This window comes from Corvus cornix, chromosome 4, assembly GCF_000738735.6.
Source record: "Corvus cornix cornix isolate S_Up_H32 chromosome 4, ASM73873v5, whole genome shotgun sequence".
NCBI classification, from domain to species: Eukaryota; Metazoa; Chordata; class Aves; order Passeriformes; family Corvidae; genus Corvus; species Corvus cornix.
The window spans coordinates 25234027-25251445 of NC_046334.1; the positions used below are offsets into that span (position 1 = coordinate 25234027).

The 17419-nt window shown below is 38.2% G+C and overlaps 1 protein-coding gene across 2 annotated transcripts in view; it reads left to right on the forward strand.

The window, feature by feature from the left end:
* The first annotated feature begins 2742 nt into the window (after nucleotides 1–2742).
* LOC104697315 (protocadherin-23) overlaps nucleotides 2743–17419 on the forward strand; it is a 62092-nt gene continuing 47415 nt past the window's right edge. For both annotated transcript variants that reach the window (XM_039550931.1, XM_039550932.1), the window contains exons 1-2: nucleotides 2743–2991; nucleotides 9194–9425. In XM_039550931.1, the coding sequence (XP_039406865.1) occupies nucleotides 2749–2991; nucleotides 9194–9425 (475 nt within the window). In that variant the 5' untranslated portion in view covers nucleotides 2743–2748. The remainder of the gene's footprint in view (nucleotides 2992–9193; nucleotides 9426–17419) is intronic.

Sequence of the window (17419 nt, forward strand, 5' to 3'; positions counted from 1 at the left end):
ACTTCTAAAATCTTCAGTAACTTGGTCTTTTAATTGTGTCAGAAAACGTGAATTGGTTAGCATGTTTTCACTGAATTCCTCCTTCTAAATCAGCTCACATTTAGTTGATAATCTTAAGGGTCTTTTTTCAACCTAAGTGATTCTATGATCATAGTTAATAGCTTCCCTGACCTCCAGTGTAGGGCCATTCAAAGTCAGATCTGTCTGCTGCAGGAAATCTTTCATTTGCTTTTAATTCCAGATCTTCCCTCCTCAGATCAAAGGTTCCATGGTGAGTGATTTAAAAAAGGACTATTAAGTGGGTGGAAATTGAATGGATGTGAGGTACTTGAACGGGGAGAAGGATCATATTTTTCTGCAAAAATGGATGCCACTTAGTTCTTCTGGCTAAGAGATGATTATAGTAATTGAAGTTGATCACAATTAGACCTTTAAATTTGCATTGCCTTGAACTGAAGCATTTTTATTTAAATTCATCACTTATTATGCCTTTGCATGTACTATTCAAAGTCTGAGGACTGCATAATTTACAACAAAGAAAACAAGTCACCGAGCATAATGAGCTAAACTTCTAACAATACCCTCGAATTTCACCCGTAATTCATCACTCATGCTCAACTGCAGACAAAAATGTTAGCATTTACACATGTAGGCACATGTGCATGTAGGCACAGGCAGACAGAACCTTTCAGTACTGTCACCCCTGTTGGATTTCAGGCAAGAGACACAAATTGAAATACTTTTCTTATAAGGGCCAAGTGAATTATTGTTCCATAACACTGGGGTGGTAGATTGCTGAGAGCACACTAGATGTATGTTCTGTTCTTGTTTTTATGACAGAAATATCAAAGCACGAGGCTGGAGAAATATGCATGTTGTAGACTTGATTTACATACAGCTGTAAAGCATTTTTAGGACTGGATCTTTGTTTAGCTGTGCATGATTGTAAGTTTTGCCTTCAAATTGCCCAGAATGAGTGGTTGGACCGAGGTCAGGAGTAGCCACACGTTGCACCCTGTGCTGCAGCTGTGGGATGCAAACTGCAAGGGTGTGGAAAGGGCATGAAGGGCTCTGCGAGCACAAGGCTCCCCTAAAGGAGCTTTGTTTTTGCAGAAGCTCTGGTATAATGGCCTTTGGCATTGTGAAAAACCGTCTTGTGGGAGGAAAAATGCTCTGGAGTACGTGGTGCAGTCACAGCGATACTTCTGAAATACAAAATATCTTGAGCTTTCCATGAAGAAGTGGAAAAGTCTGAAAAACAAGCAAAAACCAAACCACAACAAGGAAAAAAATAATAATTGAAATAACACGTGTATCTTTTGGGCTCTCATTGTAAAATTCTGATTGATATAACTTGTCTAGAGTAAGTTTTAGCTTTATAATTTGAATTGGCATGTTTATGTGGTTTCCCTTTCCCCACTTCCATGCTTTTCAGCCTTCCCAAGACATGTTTTGTTCATTTGGTTTCAATTCAGTCCCAGTTAAGTATCTTAGCGCCAAAACAATTCCTGTGTGGGCAAAGAAGGCAGCTTGTGATGCAGGCACTCACTGGTCTTTATGGCCACATTTGTTCTGGTAGGAGCAGCAGCCAAAGGCTGTTCTGGGTCCCAAGCCCAAATGACCTGGCACAGTTTGTGTCCATGCAACTAAATTAATTTATATCACCCAAACCAGGATGACCTAATCCAAGCTTACTTCTAGGAATACTCCCTGGCCTGTACTGTTTCTTTTGAAACTCTACCTAAAACTGTGCCAGATGGTTTTCTGTACAGGCAGGCATGTGCAGACCTCCACCTTTCCCCTGTCTGTGGTGGATGGCTGTGGGTCTCACCTTATCGACCTGTATGAGGTGCAGGCAGTGGCTGGCACAGGTCTTCTCTGGGAGCTTCCACCAATTCTAACTCTTGGGCTTTGTGATACTGGAGTTTCCAAAGCTCTGTTAAGGTCTTCGGGCATTGTGCTTGTACAGACAGGCTGATGGAAAACTCACAGAATTTATCATTTTCAAAGAAATAATAGAAAAGGAAACCAATTGCAAAGGAGAAATTCTTTATGTATCTCCAATAATGATAGATTACAGAACTGAAAACACTGGCTTTCTTAATGCAGACCTATTTTTATAAATTATTTTCTACCAAAATGTTTCTAAATTTAAGTGAAAACTTTCACAATTGACCATGCCAGAGAAGAGCCAAACTCAACACAAAACACTTGTTACCAAAGATCTTAGGGGAATAAAAATGAAGGTGCAATGTACAAAACTTTTGTGTTTATCAAATACATTTTAAATCAATCCACCTGCGGGTCAAAAAGCATGAGTGCCACCAAGCCCTCTTTCAAGTGAAAACTAAATGAAGATCTGGGGAGTCTTGTATCAAATACATTAGGTAAGGATGTCCTTCAGCACCTTTCTGATCTACATGTGACATGGTTTTCCTAAGAGCTGCCTCCACTGGTAAAAAGAACATGAAGGGAAAGTAGCTTAAGGTGTGGCCTACTGTCATGGCTTAATGAGCATGGCTTTTCCAGTCATGGGAAAGGAAGAATGATAAGATTATTGACAGATAAACAAGTAATGTTACTGACAGGTCTAATGGAACTTTCATGCAATAATTACACTGTAGGTAGCTGAGATATTTTACAAACTGCAGGCAGCCAGCTTAGGCAGCAGAACATGTTTGTATTTATTGTGTGTATATACATTTGCTTTTACAACACGGGTTCAAAGATCACTAACACTTTGTTTTAATGAGCAAGAGTTTCACTAGCTTCATTTTTACCTCTGTTGTCTCCCTGCAGGTCAAAGCAACAGATGCAGATGCTGACCAGTTTGGAGAAATTGAGTATTCTCTTTACGATGGATTTAATTTTTATGAAAAATCCAAAGCTTTCCAGATTGACCCACACACTGGTCAGATCTTTGTGTCTCAAGACATTGACAGAGAAGGAGATCCAACCACTTATGATCTCTTAGTAAAAGCTACAGATGGGGTAAGTTTCACCTTGCCACACTGCCAGATTTGTGAATGGATTTGCAAATTTGCATGCCTGGGTATACTTTTAAATGAGAATGTAGTGACTATGTAAAAATTGCATGCATTTGAATAAAATGTCTTATCCTTAAAGAGAGCAGAAAATTATACTCATGAACTGTACATTTTTACTGACATTAGTCAAAGTGGCTGTAAAATATCCAATGACTCCTAAAAAATGTTTGGAAAAATGTTTTTAGGATGTGTTAGTCCTTGCTGATTTTCCTCCTACTGTTGGAACCAATGGACTCTGAGTTATTTCTGCTCCCTGTTTTCAAGATTAGTGCAGCAGTAATAAGACAGTACCATGGGTTAGAACCTTATGGCTACTGTGGGTGAAAGTGGCTTTTCTGTCCTTTCCTTGTCCTTTCTAGCTGGCTGATGCCCCAGCTCTGGCTGTGTCTGGGTGCAGCCTCCCTGCAGCTGAGTGTCTGAAAGTTTTCCCACTTTACAAGCTCTGGTGTTTGGAAGTGGATATTCATGGTACAGCAAGGGCAGGGTAGTTGTATGTGCCTGAAATAGTCCTTTGCAGGTCTCTGGCAAAGATGGTGAGGAGACATTTGCTGTGGTAGGAACATTTTAGGATGTCTGGGAATGGACACCTTGCCTACCTGATGCCATGTAACAAAAAATTTTGCTAGTAAGCTCCAGAAAAATAATGGAAGAAAATTATTCATTATTTTCATTACGAAATATTCATTTTATGATTTGCATGGTGATTTGCAATCTGAGGTGATTTGCAATGTGGGGCTAATTCTGTACTTGTCTTTACTTTCTTCAGCTTAATAATGAATTATGAAGAAGCTGAAGAAAAAGGTTATCGGTTGCCTACAAATGTTAAAATTAACATAAGGAAACTTTTCAAAATGTTATTCAGGTCACATTTTGCAGTACAATTTGTCCTGAAAAACATTGAAATTCATTTATTTCAGGCTATGCAGTCTTTATTTCTTATCTTGAATATTGAACTTGCATTTAAGATAATGTCCTAAGTGTGTCTAATATAACTTTTTAAAAATGCAGCTGTGCTATAAATACTGTATTTTTCATTAAAATGCCTGTAATTTATAGTACACTGAAGAAGCTTAGTGACCTATGATTTCCATATTCATGAGTAGATGAACTTAAATAGCTGCAGTTGATGGTTGGTATTAATTATTCTATTTTGAGAATGTAGCAGTTGAGGGTATCTCTCTGTTCTGTTGAATTCAGATATATCTGTAATAGTTAAACAGTTTTTTTTTCTTCAGCTGTCAAAATTCAGTGTTTGTTTCACAGGCTGCAGAAATATTCTCTTATATTAATATTGCCTTTAACAGTGTGCCTTTTCTTCCTCACAGATTTCTTTAGAGGAGAAAAAATTACAGAAATATATTTGTATGCTTGCTTCCATGCTCATCTTACTTGAATGTCTGATAACTTGACCCTGCTCATTGAAGGGGGCTTGGACTGGGTAACCTTTGAAAGGTCTCTTCCCACTCAAACCATTCTATGATTTTAATATAAGAATATAAGTGTGGGTTTTTCCTGGACAGTGCCTGTAATTTTTATAGCAGAGGTAGGTCTGTGTGACCAGTTTGGAATTTCACTGGTATGTGATTTCTGTTTTCAAAATTGATACTTGAGTACAGAAATCCAAACTTTGAAGAGGAAAGCAGTCTATATTGCAATGTATAACAGCAGAAAATTATGTATTCTGCTATACTTCGTAATTTCATTTTTCCTCTCAGTCACATGTTTTGAAGCTGTATAAATGTAAAGAACACATAATATCAAGATTAATCCTTAATAAAGGTTATGTGAGAGCTGGACAATTGGACAATAGCAGTAAAATTTTGAAAAGTTTCTAATTTTCTACTATATTCAGTCTCATACAGAAGATTATTTTGAAAATCTGAAAGAAAACATGTTTGCATGCAAAAAGCTTGATGCCTTAATTTTTTACCTCAAGTAAAAGGAAAATAGCTGAAACTATAGGGTATCTACTTTTTAAATTGCTCTGTCATATATCTTCATTTAGGGACCTCATGTTTTCAGGAGTTCAATAATGGGGAGAAAGGTTCAGTTTTTGATTGCCTTGTTTGTGACAGACAAGGCTTGATCTTTTTACTGGAAGTCAGCACTTTGTAGATCCCATTGATTTATCTTCTAGAAGTTTGCCCATCTGAGACCTAAATACTAAAGCACCTAAATTCAATATCAGCTTTTCAAATTTTTCAGTGCACCTGAACTTGTGTTGACCAACTCTCCACCTTTAAAGCAGAATTGTAATAGGATATTTATTTCCTGACGTTCTGCTGCTGATTTTGATGGATTAGAGATGTTAGGTATGGGGTTCAAAGTAGAGACTTGTAGAGACTGTGATCAGGGGAGAAATGTGTACAGAAAAGAAAGGAGAAGAATGAAGGGTCACTTATGGCAAAGGAGGGTAGAGAGATGAAAAGGAAAGAAAATAACACAGTTAATTAGAAATGAGGAGGAAAAGAAAGTATTTTCCAGGTGGTGTGCAGTTTATCTTACAGCAAAACTATCAGTTTCCTGCACCTGTTCCTGGCTACTCCATTACATGGCTTTAGAGCTTGTCAGTCATGTCTTATGCATTGTGTAGAAAATGTAAGGAGTGAATTTAAATTGCACACAAGAGCCCGTGGGAGAGGCAGGTGGAAAACAGCTTCTGTTAAACTGGTGTTAAATAAACATCCTGTGAGAGCTTGCAGGAGCACTCTCCCTGATTAACCAAAGATGAAAAGAAGTATCCTTGTATCTTCTATATGGAATGTTAGGCCTGGAGTTTTTCAGCTGCCACATCATCACTGCAAAATGTTCAGTACACCAGCAGCAGGTGTGTTAGTGACTCTCTTACTGCCTTTCTGCATAGAGAGATACTTTGTCTCTTGCTTTTTGGTAATCCACCCTGCCTATCCGATTTTCTTTGTCTTTTACACTGGAGCAATTGAAATCTAGATATAAACACTTGGCACTCACAGGCAAAGCTTCTGAAGAACTTAAGGCTTTTGAAATAATTGTAGATATCTCTCCACTTTGACAGCATTACAATTTCAAGACAACGTATCCTTTAGGTTTACAAAAAAAACCCTTTATGTCAGAGATTCTGTATCTGACATAAAGTTCAGTTTGGAACAAAAATTTGACAGCATGGTTCACTGACAAAAACTTTGGAGGCTGTGATTAAAATCTTGATGGAGTTTTAAGCATTTTATAGCACCTAAATGAAGAAATACAGCTATGCAAAATAGCATCATTTCTACTTATTAAGACAAAGAGTTTCCCCTGCCAAAGACAGGATAATTTATTTTTCTTTTTTAAGACTTGGTAAAGAGGTGTTCTAATTGCTTTAGATATTCACACAAATTTGATCCTCCTGAAGTAAAGAAAACATTAATTGTTATTATTTTGACTTGATGGTAGTTTATGTCCCCTTTTTCTTCCATGAGGGACACAACTCTCAGGACTCTGATAGAGAAGTCATTGTAATTGTGACTTTTTGTTGCATCAGAGAGTACAGCAGTAGTTAAAAACACTTGAACATTTGAGATAAGGGATTTTAAAATGAACAGCTGTGGCTTTCTGTTGCTTGTTAACATGGTTTGACAAGTGTAATGTTCTGTCAGCAATAGACTTCATATTTTGGAAGATCTGTGTTTTGCTTGCTTCTGAGTAGATGAAGTATATCCACATTGTTAGAAATAGGACTTTTTGTTCCTTCTCAGCTGGGATGATACTTACTTTCAGTTGTCAGAGCAAGAATTGGGCCATAAGTAGTTAATATCATAAGTTATTAAGTAAATCTCATACTTGACATGTGAAGGTATGCACTGCTCCTTCAGGAAAAGAAGGTTCTGTCTCCATCGTAAAATTTGGTCTACCCTCTGAGAGATTGGATTTCCCCATATACTTAGAGTTGATCAGTTTCAAAAAACTTTGCAGTCTTTACATAACTCTGTAGCATAAATACAAATTGGCTGAAGAGTGGGGTTTGGAGTTTTTTCATGTCTGTTTAGCAATAATGAAGCTTGAAAGAAACAGTTTAACACAAATTCTTGTGAGTTTGGTTTCATGCTGTTCCAACCAACTTTTTTCAGATACTTTTTATTCTTGACCTCACTTCTTCCCTGGCCATCTTCCCTTAAAAATACTTCTGATTTTGTTCTAAAGTATCTAAAAGCTATAGAGACACAGAGCATCTTCTGACAGTGATCAAAGCACATCCTTTTCCTTCCCCTGCCTGCCCTTTTAGCTCCCATGCAGGGATTTCCTTACCATGGATATCAAGGTACTGGGGAAGGGGCTTGCCCTGAAGTGGGGGTGTTGGCAGTGGGCTCACTGCCATCTCCATTTCTCTATATTGGCATGGGGTTTCTTGGCAGTCCCAGTAATTTGTAGGCTGATGCTAGTCCTTTAGAGTCCTGGTCCCCAGGCAAGTATCCTGGCTGCTGGCTGCCTGTGCAGCAGCATGAGTCCTGGAAGTATGCCATGCCTTATTTTCTTCAGAAGCACACCAGGAGGATGTGGGATGGATCTCCTCCTTTGTGGGAGAAAACACATCATGCACAAGATCATCTTAGTTTTCCACGTAGATGAGCCTTTATGGGAACGTCACTGCCACCTAACAGAGGTAATATTACAACACAGAAGAAAAAAGCAAAACCAGGACAAAGCAAAAATCACTATGGAAATGTGGAAGCAAATGCTGATAGTATTTCTTTTTTCCAAAAATAAGTCTAAATCTGTGGTCATACTAAGGAAACCCTCAAAAATAGTTTTGTGGGTAATTTTTGTGCAGCAGAGCAAGTCTAAAGGAGTCACATCCAGTCTGAATCATTGGACAGTTTCATGAAGGTCAGGTTTAAAAAATAATTGCCTTGAAGAATTAGATTGCAGAAATGTGCAACATAGTTGGTTTTGGGTTGGCTTGATTTTCTTTGTATCATAGCCACTGTGACTGCAAAATTCAGTTTGCACTAGCTCAGCATAGTCTGTCATGTGTATGCATGAACATCTGATCTGTGTCAGCAGTTTCTGTAAGTGACTGCTACAAGCATAGCACGCTCAGTGTGACTTTGAAGAGCTCAGGATTCTTCCTCCATCTGTGTCTTAATGTACTGCATAAAGCACATGCAGACTATCCATGCCTGTGCTGCCTTGCGCCTCTGAACATGCCAGTGCCTCAGCATTCACTGTTATCTCTACCACAGTGGACCTGCTTTCTTTTAAAAATGCTTGTACTTCCTATGGCTGTAAAATTATCTTGGAAGTATGAACCTCTCCAAACTCAGGGAGGGAGTCCACAGGGGATGCAAGGTAGTGCCTCTGAGAAGTAAACTGCCATTAGTTTCACTCAGATGCCTGTGGGGCTGGTCTACACTTCAGCACCCACAGAACTGTCTTTTTTGCAGATTGTCACAAAATGCAGTGCTTTGTTATAGGAAATAAGTATTCTTCTGTAGCATAGTCTGATAAGCCAGCTTGCAGTTACTCCTTTCTTCTCCAGTTTCACTCCAGAGCAAGGCTAAATGTGGTGCTATGACTGCCTGTGTGGTATTTTAGTGGCTTTTGTTGGCATGTGTCAGTAAATTGAGGCTAGGTGACTGTCCTGCACAGCTTTTAGTCTGTGTCGTCCCTGGTTGGAAAAGCCTCATATTCACTGTTATGATGGTCATGCTTTTACATCTGAAAGACTCATAGAGAGAAGTTATTCCTGCTTTCCTGGAGCACCACAGTCACCTGAGGGCATGTCTTTCTGGGGCATAAAGCCCTGACTTTTACCTGTGAAGGAGTGAGTGGGGTTTTGGTGATGTCAGCAGAAGCATGTGAGGTTAGACTAGCAATGGTTTTGACCTGTGTGGTGCTCATTAGCATTAACAAAACTGGCTTTGTGTTCAAGCCTCACCATTGTAGAGAAGCTGGATTTCTTTATGTACTCAATCAGGCCCTTGGTGTTGTGCTGAACACGTAGCTTGCTTATGTGCAATCTTTTGGGGTATTGCACGTACTGTAAGTTGCTATTAATGCACATTTTCATTGATCGATACTGTTGCAGCATGTTCCATTTCCAAATGATGGACTGAAGCCAGTTGTGCACCATCCTATTTTTAAAATTGATCTTGTTTTTTGAGGTTTTTTTCTTATTTATCCAACAGGGTGGTCTGAGTGCCCAAGCTTTTGTTCGCATCGAGATAGAAGATATTAATGACAATCAACCTGTTTTTGAACAAGACATCTATGTGACAAGTATCAGCAGTCACACACAGCTGGGAACAGAAATCATCAATGTTGTTGCCACAGACAGAGATTCAGGAATATTTGGCGTTGTCACATATGAACTGGTCCCAGGAGAATTTTCTTCTTTTTTCACAGTGGATACATCCACAGGTACTGTATGAGTCTATGATTCAGAAAGGTGATAATGATGCAAGATGTCTTTTCCTGGTATATATCAGGAATATATATTATATATATATTTTTACGTTTGGAGTCATGTCACACAGGTGAAACTTAGATTCTGATGGGAAGTAATTCTAGAGGAAGATGAAGGATTTAGGTTTAACACAAAACCTTTACATTCACTGGAATAAGCAGAAGAACGGACAACATCGTTACATGCCAGTAGAATGAAGAACAAGCAGCATGATGCTTACCTACTATTTTCAGCCCTAAATCTATTAATCATTATAAGAAATAATAAAACTACTACTTTTTTACAAAAATATCTGTATTTCTGAAAATGCTTAGGGTTTACTCTCAAAGAGCCATAAAAGATCCTTCAAGATGCTCATCCTTTCATTTCTTCTCTGTGTCTGTTCTAATCTTCCTCTGTACTGTGCTAGGATAAGTCCCTGTTCTGCTCTGTCTTACAAGACAGGTTTGCCTCCCTGTTTGACTCAATGTTTAACTTTGTAAGTGTCTTTTTCTGCCTTTTACTTTCTGATGTGACACCTCATCCTTCTGGCTTCTGGAGAGAGGTTCAATGAAGGAGTGATGACAAGAGCAGAAAAACAATTATGGCAAGAGCAAATCTGTGTGAATTTTTTTCAAAGACAGGTTGAATCTCACAGACTGAATTACTCTTCCCATTGCTAGGGAAGAGCAAAAAGCAGGAAAAGCAGCCTCTGTAGTTAGCTTTCTAACCTTAAAATAGTTGCCAGCATCAGCTGAAGAGAACATGAGTACCGCATCTTCAACTGTCCATGGCACCTTTCAGTGAGTGGTTGACTAAACTGAAATTGCCATTTTTCTTGAGGGCCAGCCCTTGTATATGAAGGTATCCTGATCAACAGATGGTCATGGCACAGATTATTTTATGTTTTAAGATATTTTTGGACTGTGGTACACGTGTGTGTATATATTAGCTCTTTGGCATACAAAATCTTGCAAGGTTCTATTCTTTCGAAATGGTGTTTGTTTTTACACAGTTCCCAAAATATTCCGAAGAACAGAAGAAACTAATCTTCTTAGTAAGTCAGTCTGCTTGTCTTGGCTATTTCAGAATTTATTTAACTGTGGGCTTTTAACTGCCTGTCAAATCAGGTTCTCAGGGGCATAACTGATGTCAAAAATACATAGGTCAGTCAATAATTAGGGAGCTGGATCTCCACAGGCATTTAAGTGGTCATTGTAAAACAGTCCCATCAGGCTTGTCGAAGAGAGCCCCTGTAGATCGCGTTAGCAGCACTGACTTTGCAGCAGCCTTCTGCTGAAAGAAAGCCTTTTGAAAGGCATCTTCCTTGGATTGTGACCTTTTGGCCTCTTTTCCCAGTTTGGCACTTTGTATAGGAAAAATGTCATGCTTAATGATGAAGACTCTATAAGCTTGTAAGCTACTATTACTTCATGGATCTATCATGGTATTTTATCAAAGGCAGACCAAATTCAGGGTGAAGTTGCTTGAGGTCATTATTGCTGACATTTCGCGATGAGAAAAGCTCTTAGGTCAGACAGTATTCCCAGCATTATAGTGCTTGGAATCTGATTGCACTTAATCAGATCTCCTGGGTAATTCACAAGGTCAGACTGTGTCTAATTTTAACTTATTAATATTAATGCTATGGGTTGGGTTTTTTTTTCTGAATACACTTTTTCCTTTTATATTCTTCCACATCTACTTATAATAGGGCTTAGGCTCAGTCACTGGTGAGGAGAATGATTTTTAAACTATTTGAAAAAATAAACATTTTAAACAAAAAGACCCCCACTGAAATTGCTGATTTATCACACAGAGGTTTTGCAATCTTAGAGCTCCAAAACCTGTTCAGTATTCAGCTAGAGATGAAACAAGTGGCTCACTGTTAGGGCACAGAGATTTTGAGCTCTTCCTCCTTACCTCTTGTTATAACAGAGACATTTTCCAGCGTTCATTGTGCTAAAGCTGTCTTCATATGCTCTGATATATGGCCTAATTTAGCTGTGCCTCTCTGAAGGTTATGTGAGAGACTTCATCTAGTTATCTGGGCTGCATTTTGTGAACAGAGGGCAATGGACAAGTATGTGAAGGAATAGGCATTCTCCAGGAGATGGATGCTCGAACCAGAAAGCTAAATGAGATTATATTGTAGTTTGGTCCCTGTTTTTCTGATCTTGTGGATGGGCAGTCTGTTACTGAAGTGTTCTGCAGTTTTTCCAATTTACCGTATAGCATATTCTGTTTTATCTGCTCTTCTCATTATTAGAGGACCTAAACAGTGGGACAATGATGGTGTTGGAGTATTTTGTGGATTTGTCTTCCTGATAAGTTGGTTTTTTTAAAAAATAATTATTTTTTCTCACTGATTGAGCATTTAAAAAGGAGAAATGGAATTCAGTGCATTAGTAATTTTGACCTACTATGTTATTATAGCCCTTAATACTATATGTGAACAGAGATATTTTCAGTATTATGTGATTTAAAATAATTAGTAGCTAACAGTTTGTCACATTACACTATGATACATTAAAATCATATGCAAGATGATGCTGTTCTCCATGACACATGTAACTTCTGTTTCATGGCATCTGGATTTGCAAATTTATCTCACTGTAATTTTTTTCAGGGGTATTTCTTGAGTGCTGCACTTAGAATACTCACCAAAAATTTAAAAGTGAATTTTTGGAAGAGAAATGGATAAAACAGTAAAATAACCATTGAAACCCAAATTCTCACTGCTATGGCTTGCTTCTGGCCCTTGCTTTGTTAAAGCTTAGTTTTTCAGTGATCTGTGTTCACAATACCTTACCAGCTGGTTAACTCCTGACTTTATAGAATATAACAATACTGCTTTTGACACGTAGATATTATGAGGTCGAGGCACATCCAGGCTCTTTGAAGGGGCTCCACCTTTTGGTTTCAAGCACTGGGACATGTGGATGTTATAAACAGATAAATCCAGTGGGAGTGGGAAGGAACATCCTTTCATTGACCAGATAGACATTCCAGTGAATTTTTTTTTAAAATTCTAAACAAGATTTTATTAGTTACATTCGTTTGCTATTTTGGCTTTTAGACACTGCATTTATTGTTTGTGATATGCTGTCGTACTAATAAATAACATTTATTGTGTTCCCATTTGTGAAAAAGTTGAAGTGTTTTTCATTTGATTGATGATAGACTTTCCACAAGAAAAACCACTTTAAGAACTGTGTAACTAGAAAAATGTATGGATAGGAAACTGTAAACCAGCTCCTCTGCTAGTTCGTGACTCTCGCTATCATTTGTTTCTAGTGTTGGTGTAAACAACATCTTGGCTTCATTATGTTGCCTTTTGTAGATATCTGATCCATGCATGATCTCTGAACAGTACTTCTGAATTGATTAGAACAGGGCAAGTTGAAGAGCTCTTCTGGCTAAGGAACTGTTCGTGCTATGTTTGTTTATTTTCCCATTGTTACCTAACAGGCTGTCTGAAAGACAGTGTATTTATAGTTATGGCTGAGCTGGTAATTAAACATGTAAGTCACAGGATGCAATCATAAGTGTGGCAGAAAACCTATGCAGTGCTTAGCTTTAAGACTTTAGGATTAACAACCGAATTTGTAAACTTTCATTATGTTACCAGCATTAATACTTTTCTTCGCCCAAAGGTGCGTAATTAATTTTCCGTTGATGATAGTGATGCCCTTTTTGAGAGATGGCTAAAAAGATGGTTATCATCTTACTATAGCTCTGGTTCAGCGAATTTGTTTCAAACCAACAAAATTAATAATAGTCCTTGAAAATTATTCTGGACCAGTGTGACTTCGTGTGTCAGTCTTCAGGTAAATTGTCAGTTTATAGAACAAATCCCCTAGCTAATCAATGTGTGACTCCCATGAAGACTAAGAAAAAGGCAGCAGCCAGTGGTTTATCTTCATATGAAGGTATTTGTTATTTTAACCTAGTATGAAAACGATGTAGAGAAAGTATCATTTGCTCAGTGTATGTTACAGCAGTATAAGCATTTAATTTAGCTTCCATTTCTTTCAACTCTATAAGATATTTAGGTTTGTGTTTCCGTGTTTCCTACCTAAATTAGATGCCTAAAACAAAGTCTATGACCTTCCTTTTGTGCATTTTTTTGAGAATGTTTCTGTGAACATGGTGGATAGACCTTGGCTGGATGCCAGGTGCCCACCAGTCACTCTACTACTCCCCTTCTCATTTGGGTGGGGGAAGGAAATGATGACAGAAGGCTTGTGGGTCAAGAAAAGGGCAGGGAGAAATCTCTCAGCAATTACTGTCATGGGCAAAAGAGACTCAATTTGAGGAAATGACTTTAATTTATTGCCAATCAAATCAGAGGAGGGTAATGAGAAATAAAAACTATATCATAAAAGACGTTCCCCCCCACCTCTCCATTTTCCTTTCTAACTTCACTCCCAGTTTTCTCTATCTCTGGTCCTGGCAGAGCAGGAAGACGGGGAATGGGAACTGTGCAGTTCATCACAGGTTGCTTCTGCTGCTCCTTCCTCCTCACACGCTTTCTCTGTTCCAGCATAGCTCATTTCAACAGGGTCCAGTCCTTCAGGAACAAAATGATCCTGGGGGGTTTCCTGTGGGGTCACAAATCCTGCCAGCAAACCCGCACCAGTATGGGCTTCCCATGGGGTCACAGCCTTCTTTGGGCATCTGTTTGCTCCAGTGTGGGGTCTTCCATGGGCTGGGGGTGGATCTCTGCTCCACTGTGGACCTCCATGGGCTGCAGGGGGGCAGCTGCCTCACCATGGTCTGCGCCACAGAAGCCACTCCTGTAGCCCCAACATTGCCAAACCCTTGCCACATAAACCCATTGAGATATTTGGAGATCTCTCCACTGGCTTGAAGATACTTGGATCAACCTTTCATTATAATGCCTTCTGTTACTTATTTACTCCAAAAAATACATGTCGAGCAGAACAGAAAAGCCTTGTTGCAAGAGCTGGTCAGTAGTTGAACATTAAAAAAAAAATTCAGCACAGAAGTACAGATCCTGAAAAATGAACATTCTTTTGAGGAAATTCTGAGTTGCTAAAAAACCCGCTCCCTTTAAGATGCACTCTGATTTCTTTTTAACAGGAGAACAAAGGGCATCATGTGACTAAAATGTCCTGTAAAAGATGTAGAGCAGTCCAGGAGCTTAGTCTGTTGCAGAAGAATAAAGGGAGGAATACACCTAAAGGTCATGCAAATTTAAGAATATAAGAAGTAACTTAACCAAAAGCCAGTTTTAAGTCCAGCATATTATCACTTTTGCCTGGTAATGGATACAAGAAAAGGAGTTAAGTGCAGAGCTTGTACAGAACAGTCCCTCACTGTTATATGTTTCTTGTTTTGGCAGTGTGTATTTTAGTGCTGTACTACTCTCATTACTGTGCTATGGAACCATATGTAAATGCAATTTAATGTCAAACTGACTTACAGTAAACTTTGATTTGGTTCAGAATAGATTAATTCCAGTTAAGGATGCTGACAAATTTTGTTTTATTAAAAAATGGAACTGTTTTTTAACGGATGTATCTTAGGAAATTTCAATTGAGTGAAAAAGTTTTGCTTTATTTTTACTGCAATACAGGTTGAAAAGTAATGTTGAAATACCAACATTTCTTTTTATGAGGGAAAAAAAATTGAAACTTTGCTTAACTCCATGTATTATACAGTGTTTAATATATAGCAGATTGTAATAGGCATCAAAGTAAAATGGGGATGCACTCTTTCTAAACAAAACAAGGCCATATTTATGATGATTGATGATGTTTTCGTATAGTATTGGAGGAAAAAATAGTTTATTTTTAAACTACTTTTGGCATTTTCCTACAGCATGTAGTACATTTGCTAAACATATGAAGAGCTTGACATAAATAACATTTAAAATTATGAGTGTTTTATTTTGGAACATTTTGAGGCCACTTCTGTTTTTAAACTGCAGTTTCTTCAATTACTGTCTTTCTGATCTGTCATATGATATTGATAGTGTATTCAGAATGCTGCAAATCAGAGGAATACGTCTGAGACGTGGGTTTAGCACAGCAAGTTTTCACCTTCAAAGAATTTTGTTTGAGTTAAATCAAAAAGGAAAAATTAATGATCTCAGCTGAGTAATTTGTGGCCATTTGCCTTCACTGAGATCTCATCTAATGAGAAGTTTACTATAAAGAGTACAGAAAATAGTATATTGTCCTAGAAGCACACAAATTTGCTGTAGCAATTGTAAGGGTGCAGATTTTGGCCCGAAAGAAAGTTGTGTAGCAGAACAACATGAGAAAATATCCATACTGCTAGGTCTTAATGTATGCATCTCTTTTTTTCTTTTATGTATAAAATCCAATCGAATCAACCATCTACAGAGAGAAATATTCCTACAAGCTATGTGCCAAAACCTCAACCATGCAATAGTGGGGTCACTCATGTATACATGAGATTTTTGAGAATGAAAGAATGCAAAGTATTAATAAAAATACTCTAGTCCACCCTCCTTTCTCCTAGATAAGTCAAGGTCAGATCTCAGAAACAGAGGAATCCACCAGAAGAGACAAAGAGCAAACTTCCTTGGTATTGCACAGATGATGTGGGCTGATAAAAAAAAAAAATGGTGAAAAGGAAAATGTTATGCCCAAACCTCCCATTTTAGAGGGGGATAGTGTGATATTTATACAGTAAAATTCAGACAAGCAACCCTCTTCTTTGCTAGACACTGTATGGGTCTCAGAGTACAGGATGTATTTACTGTACTTTGTGTTCTCAGTTAACCTGAAGAAAATAAGAAAGTCACAGCTCACACCAAGGGAGCAGACAGCCCTAGTACAATGTTTCAGTGGAGCAGGGGAGTGTGTGTAGCAGAAAATCAGTTCATGTAAATGAAGGGGAGCATCTGGAATGTTTTGTAATGCTCTTAACGTAAGAACGGCAAATATATCTTCTTGGATGTATAGCAGGCTTCATTCTGGATCTGCCCTGATACGTCTTTTTGTTCAGTGTTTTCAAAGAAATATCATCCCTGGTTACCATGGCAGTTGAGTTTTGTTACCAGGTTGTGCACTGAGCTTTTTTTGGATCTAGAGGCTGTCAGTTTGATTGAAAAGCTCCTTGATTTAAAAGATGTGTTTGGAAAACTTTGATAAGCTAAGCAAGCAAAGGCGACCTGTTGAGAAGGTGTGGTAGGGCTGAGGTATACAGATTGTGAGGGGAAGTCCCTGCCTTTGTCTTTGAAAATACAGCAATTCAGCAGGCCAGAGTTCTGCCTGCTTACTGGTGTAAGCTTTGGTTTCTGGGTGGACTCATGTTTGTGTAGGAGTGTTCACATTTTTTGAAACCAGACAGCAAACACACTGAGTTACTATTAGGTCAGATTAACAGAAATAAACCAAGGTGAAACAAAGGAAATCTTGTAACAGCAAATTATATCTTTTCAGTTATCTGTTTTACTTAAAAAGTACCATTTTGTTGGGGCTTTTGTGGTTTGTTTGCTTGTTTGTGGTGTTTTTAGGCAGTAATTATAGGGAAAGCTACATCAAAGTAATGCTTTTTTTCCTGTATTAAATTTAGTTTTTATGTCCTATGGTGAGTCATTATACCTTTGTTGTATTAACATTAGAATTCTACTAAGCACCCCTCACTTCCCCCCCTTCAAATCCTGGTCCTGTCCTCTGAGACTTTTCTTTGATGGACTCTTACTGTCTCATAGTTCTTAGGGATTTGTCATCCTTCATGATGGCAAACAAACTTTTTAATAAAATAGTACTTATAAGTAGAATCATTGCTCTAAAAAATTGCCTTCTTTAGACTCTCAGCTTCTCAAAATCACTAGAAAAATGCATTGCGAATTTTGTTTGTCCGCAACTTTTCATGGATTTTGTGAGCTTTTTTTAGGATTGTCCAGCACCTGAGGACTTTTTACAGAAGGTGCTATATGATTAAACTTTTCCCTACAAAATAAACAACC